Genomic DNA, 21990 nt, shown 5'->3' on the forward strand with positions numbered 1-21990 from the left:
TAATTGAGCACCAAGTGCACGCTGGATAATATACTAGTTGTTAGTGATACAGAATGATACCTAGCCTAGTACAGACTGGTGGGAGGCCCACCAGTCAACAGATGACTTAATGAGTTACTAGGCCTGGTGATCAAGAAGTTATGGGGACCCAGGAGAGGAACCTTGGTCCAGCCAGGTGATGGTGAGGCATAGAATGATGTGTCACCAGAGTGGATAAGCTGGGGCAGGGCTACTGTATTTCAGAGAGAGGTTGAGCCTAGGCTGGAGGGTAAAGGGGACCCTGTTGTGACTGTTGGACTGGCCTGTTTTCCTTGTTGTCTTTCAGACCAGAGCTGATCACAGCTGCTGACTTATTTCTGAGTTTGCACACATGAGACTGGGCCTCCCAGTTGGAGGAAGGGGCAGGCTGCTAGCTACCTCCGAATTCTGCCCTGGACCACCCTGGGAGAGAAGGAGGGCTCAGGGGGATCTGGCACATTCCTCCAGAAGGATCCCTGGGCCGCAGCCTCTGCACCACACCCTCGGCCCAGGCCAGGTGTGCGCCCTTCTTGCGGCGAGGGGGGAGCCTGGCAGCTGGGGTGAGCGCTTTTACAGCTCCGTGTGTGCTGTGTGTTTGTCTGCTTCCCGAGGGCTGGGTCCTCCTTATTCACAGGTGAGTCACGCCCTGAAACACACGCTCTCTTCCCGTCAGGACTGAGTCAGGTAGAAGAGTCGATAAAACCACCTGATCAGGGAAAAGGAAGGCACAGCGGAGCGCAGAGTGAAAGCTCCCAGCCGCGACGCTCAGGGCAGCACCCCTGCAGCGGCTGACTGCGCGGCCCGGCCCGGCCATGCCTGCGCTCTGGCTCAGCTGCTGCCTCTGCTTCTCGCTCCTCCTGCCTGCAGCCCGGGCCAACTCCAGGACGCCAGGTGAGTCCCTTCCAGGAGGAACGGCGCAGCCCTGGGCTGGGAACTGGCCTTTCCCTGCAGACCGTGATGGCGGCACGCACCTCCGAGGAGCCCCACTTTGTGAGAACCTCTTCAGAGCTCCCTCCTCCTGCCCCATCCGGGGCTCCTCCAGAGATTGGTTTACAATAATATTATGTATTATTTACTAATACTGTATAAAGCTGTCTGATTTTAAAATATGAAGCCAATAGGTCGTGCCAAACCAGGGTTTTCCTTGCTTTAAAATTGTTCCTTCCTGATTGCTTTTTTGATCAAAGGGCTTCTGTTTGATCAGTAGTAGCAAAACATGTTGGTATGTAAATTCTCTTCCCAATGTGTGTTTTTACTGATGGGATTTTGGTGAGAATGCTTTCTGTGACTGTGAGCCCCACAAAGATTGAAAAGGAATCTCTTCAGTCATCCTTCTGGAATTCCCATTTCTTTGCAATGGAAAATGAGTTAAGAGTCTTAACAATGCTTTACTTTTGCATAACATTACTTTTTATAGTATTTTCACGTAATATTCATTCAACAGGCATTTATTGGGCACCTATGTCATAGGTCATTTGATCTTATTTAGGGCACCCAGTGGCTGTCACTTCATGAGAAGTTCAACTCCTATAAACAAAACTTTCTGGGCACCTAGCAATGGTTTACTGTATGCATGTGTCAGCTATGACAACATATAAAGGGTGTTTTCCTTAAGTTTTACTTAGTTGTCACTTAGTTTTACCAATGATATTTGCCTGTGTAATTACCCCAAATTCTCAGGTTTATTTTTGCTTCTTGTATCTGATGGCATTTCAGTAATTATCTCAATAGGTCCAAGAGCCATCTTCACACATGTGCATGTGTGAACATGGGACCAGGTTCATGGGTACATGGAATTATCTTAGATATTTCAATTATTACTTTGCAGTCTGGGTGATGCTGCCTGAATTGTATTTGAATGGCATGAATGTTTTAGTGTGTGTTTGAATGCATTTGATACAGTCTTTTTTTTTTTTTTTCTAAGATAATATTGGAATTAACTTCCAACCCATCATCCTTGACTACCATTTAAAAACCACTTATGAAAATGATCATGTGGGTTAGCATCCCTCAGAATAAATAACTTTAACCTAGTGAGAAACATCCTAAAAGTAAGAACAGTCTTTGAATATTAGAATTCAGAGGAACTGCTTATGGATCAACTACTAGAATTCCTTGGTTTAAAAAAAGAAAATATGGAAATGGATTTGCACAAAGCTACATAAGCAGCTACTGGCAGAGACACATCTGGCACTTGATCCAGCGGTTCTTAGACTGGAACTTCAGGGACCACGTTATACAAGTAATAAGGGAACAAGTTACATATGTTTTATATAATGAGTAACTATTGAAGCAATTTCCTTTTTTGGCTGTAGCTGAGTGTATGTGCGTGCGTTAGCATTAGATAACAGAAACAAATATGTAGGGTGATGAATTGTTTAATAAAATAACTGTTTAATAAACTGTTTAATAAAATCAGACTCAAGAGGACAGAGTTCGGACTCTAACTTCTCCAGGATGGACAAGCTCTGAGTATTCCATCTACGTCATTAAGTCAGAAGCAGTGTTTAGGCTCATTTCCAGACTTTCCCCATCCTTAAAGACAGGCCACTTAAAATACTAGGCTGCCTTCTCAAAGGGCTTCATTTGGGGCTCAATGAGAGTGCGAAAAGTTTGTGTTAGGCTAGAGCACACATGCTTTCCCATTTATGGGATGCTGTAATGTAGTGAGAGTTGGACCGAAAGTATGGTGCCTGCCACCTCCCAAAGTGACCTGCGTGCACCTCTGCGAGCCTAAAGCAGTGATGTTGCTTCCTGGGTGTTCCCTTGCAGGTGAAATTATGGTGTTAGATATAATCAGAGTTGGTCTCAGCTAAAGCACAGGTTTTAGAGTCAGCCTGACCTGGCTTCAAAATTTGGCTGATTCACTTACTGGTCCCTTATTCGTAACCATTCAGGTTCCTCAGCTGCTTGGAGTCTGCTCTTTGCCTGTTAAGTGGAGGCAATAGTGCTGTGTATCACTTGCAGGTCTGCTGAAAGGGTGAGATGTTACTGTAAGGTGCCTTAAAATGCCTAGAACCACGTTTCTTCAAAAGGTCTGATACTGGGCTTCCCTGGTGGTGCAGTGGTTAAGAATCCGCCTGCCAATGCAGGGGACACGGGTTCAAGCCCTGGTCTGGGAAGATCCCACATGCCGCGGAGCAATTAAGCCCACACGCCTCAACTACTGAGCCCGCGTGCCACAACTACTGAGCCCACGTGCCACAACTACTGAAGCCCGCACTCCTAGATCCTGTGCTCCACAACAACAGAAGCCACCGCAATGAGAAGCCCGTGCACCACAACGAAGAGTAGCCCCCGCTTGCTGCAACTAGAGAAAGCCCGCGCGCAGCAACGAAGACCCAACGCAGCCAAAAATGAATAAATAAAATAAATTAATTAAAAAAAAAAGTCTGATGCCGAAGTCTGATGTAGTGAACTCAGATGTTTAGAGGTCGTTAAGAAAGATAGAGACTCCCCTTCAGGAGCTCACAGTTGGTGTGAATGTGGGTGTAGCTCCAATGGTCTGGATCATAGTTCACTTGGGGAGGTATGACTGGAGAAGGGAGATAAGAATGCGACTAGAAATGTAGCCAAGAATCTGGTTGTGAAGAGCCTTACGTACCAGTCTGTGCCATTAGGTTGGTACCCTGTAGGCAAAGAAGGGTTGCGGTTGCAAATGTTTTGTAAGTGGGGTGGGTGTGGTCAGATTCATGTTGGAAAGATCACTCACTTAAGGGCTTAGAGGATGGAGGTGAGCTAGGAGAGGCAAACAAACGGCCATTGCAATAATCCAAAGGAGAGGTGATGAGGGCTTACCTCATGGTGGTGGAATAGTAAAGAGGAAACAGATCACAGAGACATTTAGAAGGTAAAATTGGAAGAATTTGGTGATCCAATGTGTGTGTGCGTGTGTTAGGGCTAATAGTAAGGGAAAATTGTGAGAAATGAGGAAGAGTCCAAGATGGGTCCCAGGCTTCAGGCTTGTGTAGTTGGTTAGACAGTGATGCCGTTAAAGGAAATGAGGACTATAAGAGACGAACAGATTTGGGAGCGAGGCTGGGCGATGGATGAAGCGAAGGAAGTGAGATTCTGTGGGGATCTGTTGCATTTGAGATGCAAGTGGGGATGTCCAGTGAACAGCTGGAGCTATGATTTTGAAATTTAGAAGAAATTCAAACAATATAAAGTTGGCAGCCCAAAGGTGGAAAACAAAGCCTCGACAATAGATGAGACTACCCGAGGCAAAGAGACAAAAGAAACCTCAACACTGAACAAGGAGATGGAAGAACAGTGAAGGAGAACAGGAGGAAGGGGCATTGAGGCTAGAGGAGAATCAAGAAAGAGGAGAGTTTTGTTAGCCCAAGGAAGAGTTTCGCCAATGTAAGAGTCATAAATGGTACTCAGGGGTAGAAATATTAATACACAAAGAATGAGGACTAAGAGACACTGTTGGATTCAGCCATCAGGTAAGTTTTTTTTTTTTTTTTTTTTTTTTTTTAGAAGTTGTTTTTCTTTTTTTTTTTATTAGCACCTTTTAATTATTATTTATTTATTTATTTGGCTGTGTTGGGTCTTCATTTCTGTGCGAGGGCTTCCTATAGTTGCGGCAAGCGGGGGCCACTCTTCATCGCGGTGCGCGGGCCTCTCACTGTCGCGGCCTCTCTTGTTGCGGAGCACAGGCTCCAGACGCGCAGGCTCAGTAACTGTGGCTCACGGGCCCAGTTGCTCCGCGGCATGTGGGATCTTCCCAGACCAGGGCCCGAACCCGTGTCCCCTGCATTAGCAGGCAGACTCTCAAGCACTGCGCCACCAGGGAAGCCCCCATCAGGTAAGTTTTAAAGCAATTGTTCTAGAATGGTGAGCTCAGAATCCAAGATTATTTAAATCACTCATTTAGTTTCTCCCATGGCCTGATGCTAGAAAAGAAGTGCCGTGGAGAGTGGAATGGACCCCTGGAAAGGTTTACACTCTCATAGATTCTGTTATTAAATTGTTGAAGTGGGACAGCATCATGCGTAGGGGTGCAGGCTCTGTAGTAAGACTGCCTGGGTTCAAATCCTAGCACTGTCGTTTACCACTTAAGGGGCTGAGGTAAGCTACCTCACGTGTTACTCGGTTTCCTCATCTCTGAGATGAGGGTAATAAATTGTTGTGATTATTATATGTAAGCATTTTGCACAGTGCCTAGTAAACACTCACCGTGTTTGATATTATTATTATATAACTAACTGCTCTGCCAGTACTGAATGTCAGTATAATGCCTTTTGTGTTCTAAGTGGTAAAGTTTTGGAAGAGGCTCCTTTCGTTAGTCCAGGAAAGGTGATGAGGAGCCCTTTGGCTCAGGCTGAAATGAACCCTAAATTTTACCCAATGAAACAAATGGAATTCCTGACAAGGAACCCAAAGCGGATTGGAATTTCAAGATTGGGTTTCATATCATTTCTTTTTGCCTTTTGTCAGCCAGACCTCATCACATATAATAGATTCAGCACATCTGTTAGTCTCTAGAACATGCCCATGTATACGATGACCCCGACATAAGATGATCTCTCACTTCTCAATGGGAAGATCTCCCTCTCACACCATCAAAAAAAAAAAAAAGGGGGGTTGGTTAACCTTTTCTTTTTTTTGCCACGCTGCACGGCATGTGGGATCTTAGTTCCCCGACCAGAGATCAAACCCATGCCCTCTGCAGTGCAAGCACGGGATCTTAACCACTGGACCGCCAGGGAATTCCCAGTTTGGCTAACTTGATTATGAAACATTGAGCAATATAGATGCAGTGGTCGTGTGTCTCTTTACATTTAATTTAGTAAATTAGTTTTGCAAACATATTTAAAGTCACATAATCTGTAAAAGAATAACTTAGAAGTATTCATTTGTTCACTTACATTTCATGTAGTAATTATATTCAAATTCCATCTTTAATATTCCTAAAGCCACTTTAATGCAGTTTTTTCTCTACTTCAGACCAGGTGACTTGAGACACAGCTCTATCTGAGTTTGCTTTTGCTGCTGTCACTGGAATGTACACCATTTCAGAACATGAAAAAGATTTTAGAATTATCCCGAAGCGCACACTGTGATCGTCACAGCATGATCATCTTGAAAGTCTTACTTATGACGACTTTCAGCACTCACAACTGTGGGATGATGAACAATTATGAGAATTATGTTTGGCCTCTTTCTTGCTAATAAATACCTAAAACATTGATTGAGGTCATTTCAGGTTAACATGTCTTCCCCAAATAATACTTTATTTTAAAAATGAAGTAATTGAGAAAGTGCTGTATAATACGAGAGATTTTGAAAAGACTTAAATGTGGCCTTATATTCACCTTATATTCTAGTATATATAGTAAATGGGAGTATAGAATTGGGTTGGAGTGTAAGCTGGAGATTCCTATGTAAGCTTAAATTCTGAGTGCCCTGAACTGGATTCTGGCAGGCACTGGTTTAGCTCCACTGATCAAAGAAGCTGAGGATGAATGTTGATTTGTGATCAGTGTTTATGGGAAAGTCAGGAGCATGAAATTAAGATGTTGAGGCCATCCTGGGAATATTTTTCCCATTTAAGTTCTTAGTGGCTCAACTATATTGACATTTTTTTTTTTTCCTAGAGAAATTTGCAAGGACAAGACTTGAACCATCTATTACAGACCAGTGTAGAAATAGGAGCTCCATAGATTCTGGAATACTCTAATTTAGTCACAAATTAGACCTAGCAGATTACTGAATCATTACTGGGCTGTGCTCTAATATAACCCCCAGGTACATGATGTAATATTTGAATCACACCCAAAGCCAAAAGCTGAGTCTCTTCTGTGTCTCTGGGTGACTGTATGTCTGTATATGTGCCTCCCCAACTAACATGTGCTTCCTTATGTCGTGAAAGAAGAAAAGACTGGCTCTTTCTCTAACATTGATCATGTGAGGACTCCTGCTGTATCAGAGGAAGGTGGAGACCAATTGGGCAAATGTACACATACCCTGGACTTCTTCAGGCTTGTCGACCACTTACAGAAACCCAACTGTTTCTTTTCCAGATTTTATTTTTAATTAACTGTGTGACTATGGATATTCATATTCTAAAAAAAAAATTAAATGGCAACCAAATCATTTCCCACACTAACTTAAACATTAGAAAAATGATGAAATCTTCAGCTGCACTTATATGGGGTATTTCTTACAAAAAGTTTTGCATGTTTCACCACTTTCTTCTCTTATTACAACATCATGGAACTAAATGAGAATGGCCCTTAAGGGTTCTCTACAGGAGCTTCTCCTTTTATAGTTAAGGAAAATGACACTCAGAGAGGCAAAGTAACTGTCCAAATTCTCATGGTTGGTTATAACAGAGCTGGACTCCAGCATGTACGACCCTCATTTATAGATTGGAAAATTGAGGCACAGGAAAATGATTGCCTTGACCAGAGCCAGGCAGTTAATAACAGAATCAGATTTCAATTGCTAGTTTAATTTTCTTTAACAAGATATCCCATTGGCTTATTTCTTATTCTTTTAAAGAATTTTCATTTAAATCAATTTTCAGACCCGATGGAATCTTGATGTATTATAAGAACATCCCTTATGCTTCTAGATGGAACATCTGTTCAGACATCTCTATTTGTGTGAGTCAGTAGAGTGGCCTTTCCTTTAAAAATGTCAGCGAACAGCAGGTTAAAACCAAGCACAAATTCCAGTCTCTGGGGCCCTGACAAGAGAACAGATTTCAGACTACCAAGTTTCCTCTTCTCTTTGTTCAACTCTGTTTATAGATTATCACACAGCTTGGAATTGACCAAGTGGCTCAGGACGGTTGAGGGACAGCAATAAGCCTTTCTGCTTCACCTGTCAATGTTTTGAATTTATTTATTTATTTATTTATTTATTTATTTATTTATTTATTTATTTTTGGCTCTGTTGGGCTTTGTTGCTGTGCGCGGGCTTTCTTTAGTTGTGGCGAGTGGGGGCTACTCTTCGTTGCAGTGCGTGGGCTTCTCATTGTGGTGGCTTCTCTTGTTGTGGAACACGGACTCTAGGCACGGGGGCTTCAGTAGTTGTGGCTCATGGGCTCAGCAGTTGTGGCTCGCGGGCTCTAGAGACCAGACTCAGTAGCTGTGGTACACAAGTTTAGTTGCTCCGCGGCATGTGGGATCTTCCCAAACCAGAGCTCGAACCTGTGTCCCCTGCATTGACAGGCGGATTCTTACCACTGCGCCACCAGGGAAATCCCTGAATTTATTTAAGTATCGTTGTGTCCAGAGGTATTTTCTCTCTCTGCTGGAGACTATTGGTATATATTTTGAAGTCTTTCAGTTTTACGGCCAGAGCATTGACCATTAAGCTTCATACATATTTACTGCTCTTTCAAATCACTACCCGTTTTGCTCTTGAATAAAGGAAACTCCTAATGTTTAAAGATCATTTCTCATTTCAATAGGCTGGTCTACTTTGTGAGAGCAGTGGATCCAACAGCATCCCAAAGCTGCCGCTCTTGCCTCATCCAGGGGGTTGTACATGGGACATAGTAGGAGGGGGTCTTCACATGCTGAGATCTGAGGGGACAGAACCCAGGCCACAGATGACCTGGCGTGGGAAATGACAGCAGAGCAGCAGCCCATTTGTCCGACTGGGTTGCAGGACACGTTGCTCCCACTGCCTGCTGGAGGCTTCATGGTCCAAACTCTTCTTAGAATATTTGCTACTTCTCTTTATGGATAGATAAAAATGGCTGGACTCCTAAAGACCATTTAATTCATTCTTCTGTCTTTAAGCAATACAATTTTAATTTATAATTTTCAAATGGATTTTTTCAGCAATGAATCTTTAAGGAAGGTGTTATAAATGCATTTCATACTTATTCCAACATTGCAATGTACATGAATTACCACATTCTTTTGGCAAAACTAAGAAGTCTAGTGGTGCATAGTAAGCATGCACATACCTAAATGTGTGTACCTTTGTGAAGGAATGTAGTGATAGCAAAAAATCTGTGGCTAATCTCCTTGTACAAAAATATCTTGTTCATGAAAGCAATGAATGGTTTAAAGAGGAAGAATCATTAGGTAACTTTTTTTTTAAGGAGTCAACAAAACACAAATTTAAGCAATTGAAAAACCACATTTAATGTATACTCCAAAAAGCATTTCAGTACAAATCAGAATTGCCTTTTAAACTTTTCTTTATTCAGACTCCTCGTACATGATTTCTCTCCTTTTGGTCCTCATTGCTTCAGGGGCTGCCTCTAGCCATCCTGGACTCTCTAATGTCCTTTACTTCGGCTGCTTCTTAAAGGGGCATATGATACCTTTTCCTGGGCCATGTAGCAAGTGCTCAAAAAATACTATGCTCGTGCTCGCTTTGGCAGCACATATACTAAAATTGGAACGATACAGAGAAGATTAGCATGGCCCCTGCGCAAGGATGACACGCAAATTCGTGAAGCGTTCCATATTTTTTACAATCAACATTGTGAAAATGACTCTACTACCCAAAGCAATCTACAGATTCAATGCAATCCCTATCAAACTACCACAGGCATTTTTCACAGAACTAGAACAAAACATTTCACAATTTGTATGGAGACACAAAAGACCCCGAATAGCCAAAGCAATCTTGAGAACGAAAAATGGAGATGGAGGAATCAGGCTCCCTGACTTCAGACTATATTACAAAGCTACAGTAATCAAGACAGTTTGGTACTGGCACAAAAACAGAAATATAGATCAATGGAACAGGATAGAAAGCCCAGAGATAAACCCACGCACATATGGTCACCTTATCTTTGATAAAGGAGGCAAGCATATACAGTGGAGAAAAGACAGTCTCTTCAATAAGTGGTGCTGGGAAAATTGGACAGGTACATGTAAAAGTATGAAACTAGAACACTCCCTGACACCATACACAAAAATAAACTCAAAATGGATTAAAGACCTAAATGTTAAGCCAGACACTATCAAACTCTTAGAGGAAAACATAGGCAGAACACTCTATGACATAAATCGCAGCAAGATCCTTTTTGACCCAGCTCCTAGAGAAATGGAAATAAAAACAAAAATAAACAAATGGGACCTAATGAAACTTAAAAGCTTTTGCACAGCAAAGGAAACCATAAACAAGACCAAAAGACAACCCTCAGAATGGGAGAAAATATTTGCAAATGAAGCAACTGACAAAGGATTAATCTCCAAGATTTACAAGCAGCTCATGCAGCTCAATAACAAAAAAACGAACAACCCAATCCAAAAATGGGCAGAAGACCTAAACAGACATTTCTCCAAAGAAGATATACAGATGGCCAACAGACACATGAAAGAATGCTCAACATCCTTAATCATTAGAGAAATGCAAATCAAAACTACAATGAGGTATCATCTCACACCGGTCAGAATGGCCATCATCAAAAAATCTAGAAACAATAAATGCTGGAGAGGGTGTGGAGAAAAGGGAACACTCTTGCACTGTTGGTGGGAATGTAAATTGATACAGCCACTATGGAGAACAGTATGGAGGTTCCTTCAAAAACTAAAAATAGAACTACCATACGACCCAGCAATCCCACTCCTGGGCATGTACCCTGAGAAAACCATAATTCAAAAAGAGTCATGTACCAAAATATTCATTGCAGCTCTATTTACAATAGCCAGGACATGGAAGCAACCAAAGTGTCCATCATCGGATGAATGGATAAAGAAGATGTGGCACATATATACAATGGAATATTACTCAGCCATAAAAAGAAATGAAATGGAGGTATTTGTAATGAGGTGGATGGAGTTAGAGTCTGTCATACAGAGTGAAGTAAGTCAGAAAGAGAAAAACAAATACAGTATGCTAACACATATATGGAATCTAAGGAAAACAAACAAACAAAAAAAGGACATGAAGAACCTAGTGGCAAGATGGGAATAAAGACACAGACCTACTAAAGAATGGACTTGAGGATATGGGGAGGGGGAGGGGTGAGATGTGACAGGGTGAGAGAGTGTCATGGACATATATACACTACCAAATGTAAAACAGATAGCTAGTGGGAAGCAGCCGCATAGCACAGGGAGATCAGCTCGGTGCTTTGTGACCACCTAGAGGGGTGGGACAGGGAGGGTGGGAGGGAAGGAGATGCAAGAGGGAAGAGATATGGGAACATATGTATATGTATAACTGATTCACTTTGTTTTAAAGCAGAAACTAACACACCATTGTAAAGCAATTATACTTCAATAAAGATGTTAAAAAAAAAATACTATGCTCTTTGATTAACAGTCCGATGTGCTTTCTGTATTGGGATGCTTTTCTTTACAGATCATCTCATGGAGATATAGAAATTTCTACAGCAATTTCTGTGGTCAGAAGTGTGTAGGGTTACATGCGATGATAGAATCCTCACCGCGATCACCGCTGATCACACCCTGTAGCTGACACCAGCTGTCTTGGAGTCGAGCTCTTAAAGACGCCGGGTGTAAGAGAAGGGAGCCTCTCCTGTGTCCCTTGTGTCCTAACCTTCTCTTCCCTCTCACCTTTGCTACTCAGACAAAAATTGGCATCCCCAACCTCTCTGTTCACTGGGGCTTCTTTCCCTCTCCCCACTGTCTGCCTGGGCCCTGGTGGGGTGTTAGGGAAGACATCTCCAGGTGTGGTCTCCTGGTCTAGCCCCCACCAGGCTGAGTCATCCACAGTCCACGTGTGCCATTTCTAAGTCTAGGTTATAATAAAATGTGCTATGAACTCTTGATGAAAATAGGTGACTGCTTTTAAGCCATAGTCATTCAAAAGGAAAATGTGGTGATCTGAGTTTCATTGACTCTTGATGACTTAGAGTTGAAAAGATTTATCCATGTTCTAGCCTTCAAAATTGCCCATGCAATTAGAGTACTGACCTCTGTTGTTTCTCTCCTCAGAGCACTTCACGTCGCAGGCTAAGTTGCACTGCTTGGATATTTACACGTCCAGGGAAACAAACGATCAGGCAGGATAGGGCACCAGTGGTCCTGGCTGTGCTGGCCTAAAAGACAGCTGTGAAAAATGTGAGGCAGAGAAAGGAATTCAGTTAAAAAACTCTTAGCGAGGGACGTGACATTTCCGTTTTCTTATTCTAGTTAGAAAACATATTGTGACAGACCTGAAGAATCTGAAACTGGAAGCAGTCACACATCAAACCATAAAATTCAAGATCACTTTAAATGATGAAATGTTCATATTTTGTTTTAAAGCATTTACCCAAGCTGAGAAACATATTAAGCTTTGGAAAGAAAAATCTCATGGAGGAGGTTTTAAATCTAAAAAATATGAGCATTTTCATTTTTTTATTATAATTTAAGAAAAATACTCATCTTGTCATCCTGAGTATCTCAGATTTGGAGGTAATTTCAACAATTGCTTTTCTTCTGAAAATGAGCATCTGTCAGGATTTTTTAGAGTATACTATTCTCACCTTTACTTTTAGTCACCATTTTCTATCTAGTCATTTACATTTGGACTTTCTAATGAAGGGCCTCATTATAGCTGACTTCCTGGAGGTAAAGTTTGCTATCTTTGAGCAGAAAAGGTTGTCAGTGTACATGAGGCCGGTTCTTTGACTCAGAGGAAGGGAATGATATCTAAATAATAATTAAGATTGAATTTTTAGCATAACTTCTCTGAACAAACCAAAGGTAAGAGGATGGTTGAGGTTGGGTAGCCCCAATCCACATCTCCCCACCATGACGCTTGTCCTCTGCAGCAAGAATTTTAAGAAGCAGAGGAAGTCAAGACCTAAAATGAAATATAAGTGAAATGAATGGGAGAGAGATGAGGAGGTCCCAGTGGGGAGTGTTATGTGAAATTAGGCTGGAAAAGTAGATAGGATTAGGCCGTGGAAGTCTTTGTAGACAATGTTAAGGAGTTCTGGTCTTTATTCTAAAAGTAAAGGAAAGGCGTCAGAGAGTTTGAGGCAGGGAGGTATTGGTAAAATTTGTATTTGGAAAAGTTTTTCTGACTACTGAGCGGAGGGAGGCAAGAGAAGTTGCAGGGGATCCAGTTATGAAGCTTTGCAGGCAAGCAGTGGCTGGGGTTTGGTCTAGAGTGGCCATAGTGGAGATAGAGTTGGGTGACCTTGAGCTATGTAGACAGTTATATCAATAAAATTGGGAGTTGAATAGAATAGAGGCAAGCGAGAAAGATGGAGACCCTATAAGGATAGTTCCCAGCTTTCTGACTTGAAGGGATGACAATCACAGGTTTGGTTTTAAACATATTTTGTGTAAACAGCTTTTGAGACAATCAGCTGGAAATGTAAAGTGGATGACTGGGCATGAGGGTCTAGAGTTGAGAATGAATTCTGGGCCAGGGAAGTGTCTTGGTATGTCAATACCTGTCGTGGTTATTGAAGCCCTTGGCTTGGATGAGAGAGTTCTTCAGTGAGAGGCATGGAGGTTCAGGACTGAGCCTTGAGGAACACCAACACTTCGAGTTGGGGCAAGGAGAGGATCCCGCAAAGACTTGGATGGGGCAGGGGTTGGGGGGCATAAGCCAAGGGGAAGTACAGTACAGTACAGCACCATAGTATCCAAGGGAAGAGAGTTTCAAAAAGGAAGGAGAGAGAAAAACATTCAATGTCTCAGAAAGGGAACGCAGGGCACAAAATACCAGAAATGAAACACAAGACACATACCTTTCCTCTAAATAAGGAAGAGAATTGAGCACGGTTTCTAAGTGGTTTATACGTGGACTCATCCACAGGAGATTACGGGCAACTTATTATAAACTTGCTGCTGTTTCACTAAATCAGTATTAGTGCACTGAGCAGCTGAAATGGCAGCAAGAGCAGCAAAGTTCAACGTAATAGCAGCCAGCACACACTGTCCGGTTCAGACATGACGATCAGATTCCTAGCTCCTGAGATAGTCCCACACAGCGGCCAAGTACACTACCTGTCAAGGCTGCCTGATCACGGCAAACTGATCTCATGGTCTCAAGCCTGCCTCCTCCCCTCGTCCCTCCTCCTGCGCAGCCCTAGGCATGCTGCCCTTTGAGATGGCAGCTCCGGGCTCACACACAGAAGACAGGCAGTCCTGGCACAGAAATAGTTCATCCGGTGAGAGCAGCAACCTGAAAGTCTCAGACAACTCCTTCTAACAAAAGTATCACATTCCTCTCACAATTCTTTCTGTTCTCATCTCACCATGTATTTTTTGGGTACAGACATTAGTTATTTTACACTAAATACCCTATATGTAGACAATGAAAATGTTATGTATTGTGTTGAGAAAATTTCATATTGGGTCCCTAGAGTCCTGGGAGATTTCTGTAAGTTCCAGTTCTTGTTTGGCTTTTCTTAGAGTCAGACTGCCTGCTTTCCTTCCTTCCGCCCTCCCTCCCTCCCTTCTTTCCTCCTTCTGTCCATTCTTCCATCTATCCTTCTTGCTAACCAATCCTTCCAGCCAGCCATTCATCCACCGGTCACAGTCTCAAGCCCTGTACTAGGTACTATGGGGTACAAAAGTGAGAAATGCTATAGAGGAAGTAAGTCATGTACACAAATAGTGATGACTCAGGATATAAAGTGATAAGTGCCGAGAGAGATGGGGATGAAGACCTGTGGGCATCCAGAGGGAGAAGCTCTTAAAGGGTTATCAGTAGAGACCGAACACCATCTAATTTATGTTCCTAAGACCTCTCTGGCTGCCGCGTGGGTTTAGGGAGGGTGTGAGCAGGTAGTGCCCACGCAAAGGAAACAGCAAGCCTGAAGGCCCGAGGAGGGAAAGAGCTTGGTGCACCCCAGGATTCGTGGGTGCGAGGGTCTGTGTGTTGGAGTCCAGTGAACAAGAGCTAGAAAGAGGACCGAGGTCAAGTTGGAGAGGTCAGCAGGGCCGAATCTTCAGGGTTTTTGAAAGGAGTTTGGATTTGAAATTTTGTTGTTACTGTTAGAACACTAAAAAGCATTGATGTTCCACCATACGAAGGTGGAAATTAGATCAGCTTGGTGAAAAGCAGAGCTGTGTTTTTTTACATTTAGAACAATAGAAAGAGGATCTGCTTGTACACAATTGACCGTATGAATGCCAGATTGTTGAAACGTTCTTGTAATTGCTTGTAATGTTTCCTCTGGGGAATTTAAAGTGAGGTCTCGATGAACTGCAGCCACTGATGCTGATTATACCAAGACCTTGCCCCGAGTACAACCCTAGGAAATATTTTCAGTTTCCTTTCATTCTCCGAAGGATACAGCTTGGAAACAGCCTTTGCCCCTGAGCTTCCTGTCCTGACCCGTTAGAGTTGTGTGTTTGAGCGAGGGTGGGAGTGTTAGGTGAGCCTGAGGCGGTCCGCCCACGTTGCTGCATTGTTTGTGGAGTTTCCAACTCTTGGATCTTCCTCCTGGGGGGGAGCGTGGGTGGTGGTGGGCAGATCAGCCTGTGTCTGACTGCCAGACAGGCTTTTCTAAGAAGCACCTTGAGGGTCAGTGATGGTATGCTATTATAGTTATTATGATAATAAATGCTTAAGTGCCAAAGAAGCAGTATACATCGGAGTCAGACACAATTACCACCCACGCTTTACTAGACTGAAAGAAATACATGAAAATCAGTAAAATGATTCTGTTTCCGATTTGTTTATGCAGGGCTTGAGGTGAACTTGATGAATCTCGCTCCTTTAGCTGTGGAGATCATTCCCTGCTGACGGGGCAAGGATTTAATGAGGTAGAGTGAGGGGGTGGAGAGAGGATAAGACAAAACCTTGAAGAGATGTCCCTAATTTGGAAAGAGTACCATACAAATGAATAGTCAAGTAAGAGTAGTGGGTAGGACATGGCTCCTATGATACAGAGTTCAGTGAAACAGGGAGAAAGATCCTGCTGCTTTTAATTCCTAGACCCTATAAGGCTTCAGGTCTATTCAGGGTCTGAGTCCGATTTGTTTCTGTATTTTCTGGTACAGTGATAGCTTAATGCCAGGTCCTGGACCCGTGCCTGTCCATGGTGAAGTGAGGAAAACAAGGATAACGTGATGAGTATGTGACAAAGCCCAGTAAATGTCAAATAAGTATATATTTAAGTATATATTTAATTATTATTATTATTATATATTTAATTTAGTATATATTTATTTAGTATATATTTAGTATATATATATTTATAAAACATTGCAACTCCCTTTATTGAAATCTTGCCGGCTCAGGGCTTCCCTGGTAGCACAGTGGTTAAGAATCCACCTGCCAATGCAGGGGACACAGGTTTGAGCCCTGGTCCGGGAAGATCTCACATGCCGTGGAGCAACTAAGCCCGTGTGCCACAACTACTGAGCTTGCACTCTAGAGCCCGCGAGCCACAACTACTGAAGCTCGCTCACTTAGAGCCCGTGCTCCGCAACAAGAGAAACCACTGCAATGAGAAGGCCGCGCACTGCAATGAAGACCCAACACAGCCAAAAATAAAAATAAAATAAAAAAAGAAAGAAATCTTGCTGGCTCACGAAGTCCCAGTGTCCAAAATGAATGAAATAATTGTACATCTCATTGAGGCCAGAAGGAAGGAGAAAAAGGAATAAGAATCAGTTAAACAAAATCTATCAGTGAGGTCCTTTGGAGAGAAAGGGGATTTATCCAGAGAGGGAAAGGAAAATCTGCAACAAAATGACAGGTGAATAGTTTGATACATTTGTTATAGAAATAATTCATGATAATTTAAAACATTGTGCCTGATAGACAAATAGCCAAAGATCATGAACAGACCAATATCAAAGTACAGATAAAATAGTAAACCAGCATATGGCACTTTTCAACCCTCCCTTCCTACTCACTTTACCCACCTCCAGCTACCTATTTCCTTTCACTGCTTTATGTATTTCTCCTTAACAAATATTGCTATCCACATATTCTCCCTATATTATTTACCTTGTTTATTTTCTTTTCCTCCAATTTGCATGAAAACTCCATGAAGGCTGGGACATCTATTGGTTTTGTCTGCCTCTAAATCCCCAGTGCCTAGAACACTGCCTGGCACATAGATGCTCAATCTATATTTATTGGATGAATGGACCTTGACAGATGATTCCCAGCCGACCCAGGACATGTCCAAGACCCCCATCTTTATACTTCCATCACTTGCTTTTGTGTCAAGGCTCCCCGATGGAAACTAGACAACATATTTATAAAATTTACAGCTGACTCCAAATTTGGAAGAATAGCAAGTAGATTACAAAATAAAAATGAAAAAAATTCTAGACATAAAATTGAACAAGGCTAAACATAGGGAAGGAAAGTATAATCAAAAGCATTTTTAGGACTTCCCTGGTGGTGAGGTGGTTAAGAATCCACCTGCCAATTCAGGGGACACGGGTTCGAGCCCTGGTCCGGGAAGATTCCACATGCCATGGAGCAACTAAGCCCGAGCACCACAACTACTGAGCCTGCGCTCTAGAGCCTGTGAGCCACAACTACTGAGCACACGTGCCACAACTACTGAAGCCTGCGTGCCTAGAGCCCGTGCTCCTCAACAAGAGAAGCCACCGCAATGAGAAGTCCACGCACCAGAACAAAGAGTAGCCCCCACTCACCACAACTAGAGAAAGCCTGCGTGCAACAATGAAGACCCAATGCAACCAACAATAAAATAAATAAATAATAAATGAATTTATTAAAAAAAAAAGCATTTTTAGCATATCCTCTTGTTTTAAAGTGTATTATAGGTGTGTATTTATGTCTGTGAATCTTAATAAATCATAAGTTACCAAGAAAGGCTATTTCCTGGATTGGGGTCGTATGGAGAAAATTATCCCCTCAATTAACAGGGAAGAGAGTAACTGCTAAATATTGGTATTTGTTTTTTTTTTTTTTTACTTTTTTTTTTTGGCTGCTGCCTCACAGCATGCAAGATCCTTAGTTCCCCCACCAGGGATCTAACCCGTGCCCCTTGCAGTGGAAGCATGGAGTCTTAACCATTGGACCGCTAAGGGAGTCCCTGGTATTTGTATTTTTTTTTCTTTTTTTAAAAATTTTTAATTTTTTGGCTGCATTGGGTCTTCGTTGCTGCGCGCAGGCTTTCTCTAGTTGCCGCGAGCGGAGGCTACTCTTTGCTGCGGGGCGCGGGCTTCTCACTGGTGGCTTCTCTTGTTGCGGAGCACCGGCTCTAGGCACGCGGGCTTCAGTAGTTGTGGCTTGTGGGCTCTAGAGCGCAGGCTCAGTAGTTGTGGCGCACGGGCTTAGTTGCTCTGTGGCATGTGGGATCTTCCTGGACCAGGGCTCGAACCCATGTCCCCTGCCTTGGCAGGCAGATTCTTAACCACTGCACCACAAGTCTGGTATGTGTATTTTTAAAGCATGTCCAGACATATGGGGCCGCATGGAGTCCTGGAGATGGTAGAAACACATCTAGGGGTTTCCTGAAGTTCAAGAGAACATTCATTCATTTGTTCATTAAAAATACCTCAAATACCTACTATGGACCAGGCACTGTGCCATACAGTAGGGCTTTATATTTCCTTCTCTAAAGCATGAGATGTGTTTTCAGTCTGTTAGAAGAGCAGAGTCCAGTGCAAAGATTTGCCCTTGGACACAGCTTTATTTTAAAAAAAATTTTTATATGTTTTTTGGCCAACCTTTAAAAATCAATAGATTTCATACCCAAAGCCAGACTTCTGTCTTTAAAAAACATAAGTGGAAATGCTGATTACAATACGCATCATTCCCATGGGGCTCCCATTGGCTCAGGGTGAAGTGCTGCTTCTTCCTTTAGCCCTTTTGTCAGCGTCCCCACTGCTCCCTGTTGCCTTCCTCCTGGCCTGACAGTGCCCTTTGGCAACCAACATGCCCTGGTAGTGGCTGTGCAGAAATCAGTCACAGAATAAAAAAGACCAGGCACAAGCTGTAGGAGGCCCATTTTATTAAGCCCAGTTGCAAGAATATTCTGGAATTTGAAAAATAAAGATTTTTTTTTTTTTCCAGCAGTGAGAATGAATAATAATTGCTCTTAGGGAAGTTAGTCTAAATTTGGGAGATGATTTGAGAGAGGCCATGTTTCACATGCATCAAGAACAGAAAAGATTATTCCATGCCAAAGGAGCAAACTCTCTCTCCTCAGTCTCTGGGTGTGAATGTTTGGAAGATTCGATAGTGAGCCAAGTGCAGTGCAGCTAAGTGTTGAGCTCAGCGCAGCCTGGTAACTTCAGAGTCCCACAGGCAAGGCTGGAGAGAGTTGCTTCCTGGCATTTTCACATACTGCAGATACAGGCGGCCAATACATTCCCCAGGCCTGAGGCCCACAGGTCCCCTCACTCCAGCCTGCATAACCCTGGGCTTAAAGGGAAACCCATTTGAGAACAGGAGGGTAGCTTAGCGATAGGTTTGTAGCTGAGTTCCAGAGTGGAGATGCTGGCTGAAGGCCTCCCTTACTGGAACTATACTGCATCTCCATTGAAGGCTGTGAATTTAAAAGAGGAACATCAATTCTTTCATAGTAGAGCTTTAAAGGAGAAAGGACAGAAGGAGAGGGAAATGGTTAAAAAAAAGATTATAACAAGGTTATCTGTTTTTAAAGTAGTGCTCTAAAAATATATCATTTCCTTATGAAATTAACTACCACCAGCAAAAAGTTTGTTTTCAATAAAAAAGACACAATGAAAAGTTCATAATTATTTTGAGATTGCTCCCAAAAGTCATCCGGGGTAGAGAGGGCATTGGCTCAGTGTGTGACCCAGCTGGGTAACCTCCCAAGGATCTCTGGCTGGTGAATTTAGCTCCTAATTGTGCCTAATGAGGTACCTGGTAGAAATTTCACAGCACATGACAGCTGTGTGGTACATCTGTTAGAAATCCAAAACAACAAATTGGTTACACAAACATTTTTTGGGAAAGATTCAGCTTGGCACCAGTTCTGTGAAAAAGCCCTGGGAGTTTGAATTGAATGCAAACTTCATATGCTGTGAGTTTAATGAAATGTTAGGCTCATCCATGGAATTATAATATCTGGTCCTGCTGTAAGCCGAGCTGTTCAAACCACACTTGAAGAACTGGAATAAATTCTGGTCATTTAAAGACAGATAGTGAAAATTAGAGTTTGTTCCTAAGAGGGGCATCAAGAAGAAATCATGACCTGGGAAATGGTTGAAAGTCCTGGAGGTGACAGGTCTCCAGTTTAACCCGAAGAAGAAAAGACTAAAGAGGGAGATGCTCTAACTATCTTCTGATACTCAAGGACTTGGCTGATGCAGCACCTTGTAAAACAGTGCCTGAAAGAAACGTCTGATGGTACATAAATAAATGGAGAAGAGAGTAGGTATGCCAGTGTGTGTGCCTGTGTGTGTGTGTGTGTGTGTGTGTGTGTGTGTGTGTGTGTTGTTTTCCAGGGAAGAACAGAACACATGGTAAAAATTACAGGAAGGGAGGTGGATTTAAAACTGCAAAAAAATAATTTGTAATAACCAGTGCTGCTGAAGGAGGGATGGGACATCTTACTAGATTAGGAAGAATTCTAGAAGGGTCTGAGTAACTCTCTATGAGGGAGTTATAGAAAGAATACCTACATGAAGTGGCAAGCCAGCTCTTGGAGGCATAGGGATAACATAGAAAGGTGAGGGCATTGCAATTGGACAGACCTGGGAGCAATTACATCCTTGCCACTTAGCTGTGTGACCTTACGTGAGACACCTACCCCCTCTGAGCATTCATTTCTCCATCTGTTGACTGGGGATAATTGAACCCATGTTAAAGTGTTACTGTGAGAATGAACTGAGCTGCTGAACGTAAAGTCCTGGATATAGAGTGGATATCTCTGGATAGATGTTTTTGACTTTGCCTAGATTACGTGGCATCCAAAGGCGTAAGAGTGTTTTAAGAGCTCTTGCAAGGAAGTCACTTAGGGAAGTTCATCAGATATACTTAGTCACCTTTGCCACCTTTGTGCCTTCAGAGCTGACCCAGCCTGCACAGGGCGGCTACTCCATACATGTTGGTACATTTGCTGACTTTTTAAAGTCAGTACTCTGGGTAAGTCATGGCCCTGGGCAGTGCCAGAGACAGGCTATCACTGGGGCTGCGTGGCCAATGGAGACAGTGTGTCTGGGGGAAAGAAAGTGGGTTTTGGCACCAGACAGAGGTTCAAATCCCAACTCTCCATTGGCTCAAGTTACTTAACCTTTCCAAGCTGCATTTTTCTCGTCTGAGGCAATGCCTATCTCATGTGAGTTAGGGGTGAAATAGCACAGACGAAGGACTTGATGTTCTTTTCTCAGTGGGGTCCTTTCAACAATCCAGGGAGGCACATAATGAAGACTGCATTTCTGAAAGAAGAAATAAGATTCAGAGAGTTGAAGTGATTTGCCTAAGGAATTAGTAGAACTGGTATTTGATACCATTCTTTTAACCTCAAGGCTCGTCACCTTTTCCAAACCATGGCTGACACAGTTTTTGAGCGTCTGCTGCGTGCCAGGTACAATACTAAGGATTTCCCCTGTTACCTCATTGGCGGTTTCAGTCCCACATGGAGATGTTAGTCACTCCATGAATCTCTTTGGAACGTGCACAGGGTAAACTTTCCTAGACACTTGGGGAAAGTCATTCTTAATGGGACTATGGTTGTTTTTGACACCTGGCTTTGGGAGAGACACTTATGGCAGTGAGAGGGGAGGAAATACCTGTCCAGACAGTCATATTAGCGCCTCAAGAAAAGGGAACCCTCCTACACTGTTGGTGGGAGTGTAAATTGGTGCAGCCACTATGGAAAACAGTACGGAGGTTCCTCAAAAAACTAAAAATAGAATTGCCATATGATTCAGCAATCCCACTCCTGGGAGTATATCTGGAGAAAACTATAATTTGAAAAGATACATGCACCCCTATGTTCATAGCAACACTATTTACAATAGCCAAGACGTGGAAGCAACCTAAATGTCCATGGACAGATGAATGGATAAAGAAGATGCAGTACATATACACAATGGAATATTACTCCACCATAAAAAAGAATGAAATAATGCCATTTGCAGCAACATGGATGGACCTAGAGATTATCATACTAAT

At 42.8% G+C, this 21990-nt stretch overlaps 1 protein-coding gene and 1 non-coding gene across 2 annotated transcripts in view; both read left to right on the forward strand.

Annotated features, from left to right (window-relative positions):
• The first annotated feature begins 675 nt into the window (after positions 1–675).
• The window catches only part of LAMC2 (laminin subunit gamma 2), a 63808-nt gene continuing 42493 nt past the window's right edge, over positions 676–21990 (forward strand). Inside the window, exon 1 of the mRNA XM_059937684.1 lies at positions 676–909. Coding sequence (XP_059793667.1) covers positions 831–909 — 79 coding nt within the window. The 5' untranslated portion in view covers positions 676–830. The remainder of the gene's footprint in view (positions 910–21990) is intronic.
• On the forward strand, positions 9355–9461 carry LOC132355130 (U6 spliceosomal RNA). Its single transcript, XR_009499538.1, has one exon. It is a non-coding gene; the product is annotated as a U6 spliceosomal RNA (small nuclear RNA).

This window comes from Balaenoptera ricei, chromosome 1, assembly GCF_028023285.1.
Source record: "Balaenoptera ricei isolate mBalRic1 chromosome 1, mBalRic1.hap2, whole genome shotgun sequence".
NCBI classification, from domain to species: Eukaryota; Metazoa; Chordata; class Mammalia; order Artiodactyla; family Balaenopteridae; genus Balaenoptera; species Balaenoptera ricei.